This window comes from Heterodontus francisci, chromosome 28 (genome assembly GCF_036365525.1).
Source record: "Heterodontus francisci isolate sHetFra1 chromosome 28, sHetFra1.hap1, whole genome shotgun sequence".
Lineage (NCBI taxonomy): Eukaryota > Metazoa > Chordata > Chondrichthyes > Heterodontiformes > Heterodontidae > Heterodontus > Heterodontus francisci.
In genome coordinates this window covers 21,230,715-21,238,167 of record NC_090398.1, presented here as the reverse complement: position 1 = coordinate 21,238,167, position 7,453 = coordinate 21,230,715, and the positions used below count along the sequence as shown (strand labels likewise).

The following is a 7,453-nucleotide window of genomic DNA, read 5'->3' as shown; positions in this document are numbered from 1 at the left end:
TATTTGACAGTTCAGTTACTCCTCTCAGAGGCCTCTTTCCATTCGTCAGGCTCGGAATCGTCATCCAATTCTGTGCCTACCATCCCACAACACACATGAGTTCCTTCATACTGAGCACAGAGCTGCTCTGCAGAGGTCCATTTACATTTATGACCGTGTCTGACTATCCCTCTCTGGTTCAAATCCAGTAGAACTGAGCTGTCCTTAAACTCACAATGGATGGCACCTTGCCTGAGAGACACATTGGGGTCGTTTTCAGGCCAGTGTCCCCCACCATCCTCAGCTAGCACATTCCGAGGATGCCATTTGGAACGGATTTGTTTTGTTTCAATCTCTCGTCATTCCCACTTGATCTCCTCTCTTCATCACTGGTTCTGTTCTGGGAAGGGAAAACGCACAGGATCCAGATCCTGACCCCGGTGCAGGGACCATGCGTACTGTATAGGTGTGTGGACCTCTTGTGCGAGCTTGGAAAATTCCACTCTCAAATGGTGTCGCTATGGGCGCTGTTCTGTTGCTAGATGCACTGCTTTAGTGGAGGATACCTGGGCCATTCTTTGTTCCAATCCAACGACAGTCCTCTCCTTGTGTAAATTTATTTGATAGTTTGATGACTGTTCTTGTGCTATTATCTTCTTTTTACTTGAACTGCAAAATGTCATCAACTCTGCTTCTAATTTCCACCCATCCCTCGACTTCAAATGGTCAGTCTCTGACAATTCCCTTCCCTTCATCGACTTCTCGACCATCATTTCAGGGGATTGGCTGCCCAACAATATCGACTATAATCGCACCGTCATCCACACCTTTCATTTGATCGGTTTCTACTTCCTCCAGCCCTCCTTCCTGGGAAACCTCTGTTCCATTCTCCAAGTTTTTTACACCTCTGCTCCATCTGTTCCGATGATGCTGGCTTTCACACCAGTGCTTTTGAAATGCCTTCGTTTTTTCTCAACCGAGAATTCCTCTCCATTGTGACTAACAGAGCTCTGGACCATGTCCTTCCCATTTCCCATGTCACTGGCTTCACCCCATCCCCTCCCTTCCAGAACCAAGGTCAGCTTGTCCTTGTCCTCAACTTCCAACTCATCATCCTCCACATTCAAAGCATCATCCTCCAGCATTTCTGCCAAATCCAGCAAAGCTCATCAACAACCGCATGTGCTTCTCCCCTCCCATCCCCCCGTGTTGACTCCTCAATCACCCAACACCCGTTTCTTTTTTAAGAATACCTTTCCATGCAAGCATAGTAGATGTAACACCTGCCCTCTCACCTCATCATTTCCCGATGTCGAAGGCCCTGCTTGCACTTCTATATTACATTGTAACTGGATTCGGTGCTCACAATCGAGTCTCCTGTACATCAGAAAGGGAGCAAACGCAGATTGAGTGATTACTTTGCTAAACCTCTCCATTCAGTCCACAATCATGACCCTGAGCTTCCAGTCGCTTGTCAAGTTAATTTTATATCGCACTCAGACCTTGCTATCCTCGACCTCCTACAATAGTCCACGGAATCTCACCAAGGAACAGCACCAGATTTTCTGATTTGGCATTTTATTGCCTGTAGGACCCAACGCTGAGATTAAAAACTTCCACTTATAACCACCGCTCAAACGTCCTCAGATGGCTTATGCTGTTATGAAGGATGGCTACACTTGAGTCACTGGAATTGCATGGTGTGTGAGGCTGGTGCTTGGGAAGGACTTCCCCTTCTGTTACTAAACTGGCAGCTGATCCACACCACTGGGACCTCCCCGCACCCCCCGGTTCCTTGTCACTTGTCAGGGCAATTGGAGCCATCTTTTCTTTTTAGATTTTTAACTCTCTCCTCTTGCTCTGTTATTCTGTTGTGACAATTCATACCACATCTGGACCCATCCTCTGTTTCTTTAATTGTTCCATGTGCCTTGCACTATCATCCTTTTATCACTGAATCACTCCTGTCCTCCACCCAATGACAGATATCTCCCATTTCTTTTTCTTTCCTCCAAATCCCACTTTTAATGGCTGTATGATTGCTTGTAAACAGATAATCTCCAGTCTCTTCCAGTTATGAGGATAACCGTTCACATGAAAGTTTACTGTTGCTTCTTTCCCCACATACACTGCCCGACGTGCTGAATATTTTCAGCAGTTTCCAAATTAATCAGCTTTACTGTTGTTTCGCTATTTTGTTTTCACGACAATGCTTAAGCCTCGATATCAACAGGGGTGTGAGATAGGTAGTAACAGGAGTTTCAGATTTCTAACTCCACAGACTGCCTCTTCTGTGTTGTGGGGTTCCCCACCGTGAAATAGGCCGATTGATGGGCTTGGCTTCCACGAAGGAGGCTGGAGCAGATCTCAGGATCGGCTATCAAGATCCTTCCCACCCGATAGGGGGTTCATTGAGTGATATTGGGGGTTGTACAACTACCAACACTGCAGGAGGTGAGATTTTGATCGTTAAGCCAGCAATTCCCGAGCCCAGAGAGGAGTCGTCTATTGTGTGGGATGGTCTGCGAATGGGGAGGATGAGGGCGAGGGGGAGTTTCTGATCCTCAACACCGGGGAGGGGTCTGCAATGCTGAAGCATTGTCCCAGATAGTGTGAGGGAAATGTTTGATCCAAGACACGATGGAAGGTCCGGTTCTGGAGAGCAGGGTATAATTCCGTGCTGGGTTCGAATCCCGGACAGTATTCAATCCTGTGGTTGGGGGTGGGGGCGTGTGTGGGGGAGGGGCTAGGGAGCGGTGTCTATTCTTCATGTTAACTGATGCTGCTAGTGATCCAATACAGAGCGACCAGCTTCATCCCAGAGTGGCGGATGGTTCTGATTGCCAATCTCGCCTGTCTTTCAATGTGGCTTCGGTTATAAACGGGGAAACCTGGCCGCCACACTTGCATCTATAGAACAGATTACATCAGAGACTCCCAGGATGATTAAAATATTTAAATTGCCAACACTACTCCTGGGATCAGTTCTCGGTCCGTCCCCTGTACTGACTCCAATAAACCCGGAAGTTGGTGGGTCACATGTACATTGGGATCAAAGAAGAAAGAACAAAGAACAGTACAGCACAGGAACAGGCCATTCGGCCCTCCAAGTCTTTGCCGAACTTGATGCCTGCGTAAACTAAAACCTTCTGCACTTCCGGGGCCCATATCCCTCTATTCCCATCCTATTCATGTATTTGTCAAGATGCCTCTTAAAAGTCGCTATCGTGCCTGCTTCCACCACTTCCACTGGCAGCAAGTTCCAAGCAGTCACTGCCCTCTGTGTAAAGGACTTGCCTCGCACATCCCCTCTAAACGTTGCCCCTTGCACCTTAAACCTATGTCCCCTAGTAACTGATTCTTCCACCCTGGGAAAAAGCTTCTGACTATCCACTCTGTTCATGCCGCTCATAACTTTGTAAACCTCTATCATGTCGTCCCTCCACCTCCGTCGTTCCAGTGAAAACAATCCGAGTTTATCCAACCTCTCCTCATAGCTAATGCCCTCCAGACCAGGCAACATCCTGGTCAACCTCCTATGTACCCTCTCCAAAGCCTCCACGTCCTTCTGGTAGTGTGGCAAACAGAATGGCTCGCAATATTCTAAGTGTGGCCTAACTAAAGTTCTGTACAATTGCAGCATGTCTTGCCAGTTTTTATAGTCTATGCCCCGACCGATGAAGGCAAGCATGCCGTATGCCTTATTGACTACCTTATCCACCTGCGTTGCCACTTGCAGTGACCTGTGGACCTGTACGCCCAGATCTCTCTGCCTGTCAATACTCCTAAGGGTTCTGCCATTTATTGTATACCTCCCACCTGCATTAGACGTTCCAAAATGCATTACGTCACATTTTTCCGGATTAAACTCCATCTGCCATTTCTCCGCCCAAGTCTCCAACTGATCTGTATCCTGCTGTATCCTCTGACAATCCTCATCACTATCCGCAACTCCACCAACCTTTGTGTCATCTGCAAACTTACTAATCAGACCAGCTACATTTTCCTCCAAATCATTTATATATACTACAAACAGCAAAGGTCCCAGCACTGATCCCTGCAGAACACCACTAGTCACATCCCTCCATTCAGAAAAGCACCCTTCCACTGCGACAATCTGTCTTCTATGACAGAGCCAGTTCTGTATCCATCTTGCCAGCTCACGTCTGATCCTGTGTTATTTCACCTTTTGTACCAGTCTGCCATGAGGGACCTTGTCAAAGGCTTCACTGACGTCCATATAGATAACATCCACTGCCCTACCTTCATGAATCATCTTTGTCACTTCCTCGAAAAACTCAATCAAGTTAGTGAGACACGACCTCCCCTTCACAAAACCATGCTGCCTCTCGCTAATAAGTTCGTTTGTTTCCAAATGGGAGTAAATCCTGTCCCGAAGAATCCTCTCTAATAATTTCCCTAAAACTGACGTAAGGCTCATCGGCCTAAAATTTCCTGGATTATCTTTGCTACCCTTCTTAAACAAAGGAACAACATTGGCTATTCTCCACTCCTCTGGGACCTCACCTGTAGCCAATGAGGATGCAACTATTTCTGTCAAGGCCTCAGCAATTTCTTCCCTTCCCTCCCTCAGTATTCTGGGGTATATCCCATCAGGCCCTGGGGACTTATCTACCTTACCGCTTTGCAAGACACCCAACACCTCCTCCTTTTTGATAATGAGATGACTGAGACTATCTACACTCCCTTCCCTAGGCCCATCATCCACCAAGTCCTTCTCTTTGGTAGATACTGTTGCAAAGTACTCATTTAGCACCTCGCCCATTTCCTCTCGCTCCACACATAGATTCCCTTCTCTGTCCTTGAGTGGGCCAGCCCTTTCCCTAGTTACCCACTTGCTCTTTATATACGGATAAAAAACCTTGGGATTTTCCTTAATCCTGTGTGCCAATGACTTTTCATGACCCCTTTTAGCCGTCCTGACTCCTTGCTTAATTTCCTTTCTACTGTCTTTATATTCCTCAAGGGATTCATCTGTTCCTAGCCTTCCAGCCCTTACGAATGCTTCCTTTTTCTTTTTGACTAGGCTCACAATATCCCACGTTATCCAAGGTTTCCGAAACTTGCCAAACTTATCCTTCTTCCTCACAGGAACATGCCGGTCCTGGATTCTAATCAACTGACGTTTGAAAGACTCCCTCATGTCAGATGTTGATTTACCCTCAAACAGCCTCCCCCGATCTAAATTCTTCAGTTCCTGCCTAATATTGTTAATATTTGCCTTCCCCCAATTTAGCACCTTCACCCGAGGACTACTCTTATCCTTATCTACAAGTACCTTAAAACTAACGGAATTATGGACACTGTTCCCAAAATGCTCCCCTACTGAATCTTTGAACACCTGGCCGGGCTCATTCCCCAATACCAGATCCAGTACAGCCCCAGCCCTATTTGGACCATCTACATATTGTTTCAAGGAGCCCTCCTGGATGCTCCTTACAAATTCTGCCCTATCCAAGCCCCGATCACTAAGTCAGTCCCGGTCAATATAGGGGAAGTTAAAATCACTCACCACTACAACCCTGTTACCTTTACATCTTTCCAAAATCTGTCTAAATATCTGCTCCTCTACCTCCCGCTGGCTATTGGGACTGCACCCTTCCTATTCCTGAGCTCCACCCATATTACCTCGCTGCATGACCCCTCCGAGGTGTCCTCCCGCAGTACAGCTGTGATATTCTCCTTAACAAGTAATGCAACACCACCACCCCTTTTACATCCACCTCTATCCCGCTTGAAGCTTCTAAATCCTGGAACATTTAGCTGCCAATCCTGTCTTTCCCTCAAACAAGTCTCTATAATAGCAACAATATAATCGTTCCAAGTACTAATCCAAGCTCTACGTTCATCTGCCTTACCTGTTATACTTCCCACATTGAAACAAGTGCACTTCAGACCACCAGTCCCGCTGTGCTCCGCAACATCTCCTTGCCTGCTCTTCCTCTCAGTCTTACTGGCCTTATTTACTAGTTCCCCCTCATTTATTTCACTTGCTGTCCTACTGCTCTAGTTCCCACACCCCTCCCACACTAGTTTTCACCCTCCCGAGTGATGCTTGCAAACCTCGCAGCCAGGATATTTGTGCCCCTCCAGTTTAGATGCAACATGTCCTTCTTGTACAAGTCCCATCTGTCCCTGAAGAGATCCCAATGGTCCAGATATCTGAAGCCCTCCCTTCTGCAGGAGTCAGTGTTAAGATTTATAAAAAAAACCTCTGACTCGCATCCATCCCACCTGCAAATTTCCTGACCTTATTGTCTTTGTCAGATGCAGAGAATATTTGATCAGTAATTTCCAGTCTCTTTCCCTTCTCTCTCTTACAGTTAATTTACTGGCGATTGTGATCCTCTCCCAGGGAAATTGCGGCCTCTCCACCTGCACCACTCGATACCTGGTGGCCATGGCAATGACGGATCTACTTTTCATTATCAGTGGGGTCTTGCTGTGGCGGGTTGCTTTTTCTTATTTCCTGGAATCTTTCCTGGTCATCACCCCTGTATGTATTGTTATCTCTGTCCTGTTTCGTGCAGCCACAGAATTTTCTGTCTGGTTCACCGTTACTTTCACCTTTGATCGATTTATTGCCATTTGTTCCCAGAAGCTGAAAACAAAATATTGCACTGAGAAAACGGCAGCGGTGGTTCTAGCAACAACCTGCATTCTGCTTTGTGTCAAAAACGTCCCCTTCTACTTTGCATATGAACCTTTATGGATAATGGACAGTATACCATGGTTCTGTGCGTTAAAGGCAAGCTATTATATTGATCCTGGATGGGTGGGACTTGACTGGTTTGATACGGTTTTAACCCCATTGCTCCCCTTCGCTTTAATTCTGTTGCTCAACGCTCTGACAGTCAGACACATTTTAGTGGCCAGTCGAGTCCGTAAGGGACTGAGGGGTCAGAATAAAGGAGAGAATCGCAATGACCAAGAGATAGAGAGTAGAAGAAAATCGATTATTTTACTTTTCACCATATCGGGCAGCTTCTTGCTCCTCTGGTTGGTGTACGTTATACATTTCTTCTATTATATCATTACAGGATCAGATCCCGGGCATTATAATGAATCTGAATATATGTTTCGAAAATTTGCATACATGCTGCGGTCTTTCAGTTGCTGCACAAATACATTTATTTATGCGGTGACTCAGTCCAAATTCAGGGAGCAGATTAGGAACATGGTGAAATATCCAGTTACATCAATTATTCAATTAATGAATAAACTAAGCAACTGAGAGCAGCCGAGGGGCGGGTCCCATTTAATCACTTCCATAATTGTAATATTGATCAACGAGGGACAACAGGCGACCGACAGATCTATGACCCGAATACAATGATGGGTGATCACACATGACAAAGAGCAGCAGGGTGACAGTTAAGTAGCGACCCACAGCCAATAGACTACCGGGGCGGGTTCACAACACATGAGTTCAGAGCTTGGCGACGGGCAACCA

At 46.4% G+C, this 7,453-nt stretch overlaps 1 protein-coding gene across 1 annotated transcript; it reads left to right on the top strand.

The window, feature by feature from the left end:
- The first annotated feature begins 1,648 nt into the window (after window positions 1-1,648).
- LOC137345132 (probable G-protein coupled receptor 139) lies at window positions 1,649-7,234 on the top strand. The gene is made up of 2 exons (XM_068008601.1): window positions 1,649-1,679; window positions 6,324-7,234. The coding sequence occupies exons 1-2, from the start codon at window positions 1,649-1,651 to the stop codon at window positions 7,232-7,234; spliced, it is 942 nt and encodes a 313-aa protein (XP_067864702.1).
- Window positions 7,235-7,453: the final 219 nt, after the last annotated feature.

Excerpts from the sequence above, each read along its gene's own strand:
- LOC137345132 (XM_068008601.1), top strand. The coding sequence starts at position 1,649 with ATGGCTACACTTGAGTCACTGGAATTGCATG. Across the intron at positions 1,680-6,323 it reads TGAGTCACTGGAATTGCATG|TTAATTTACTGGCGATTGTG; the intron begins GTGTGTGAGGCT and ends TCTCTCTTACAG.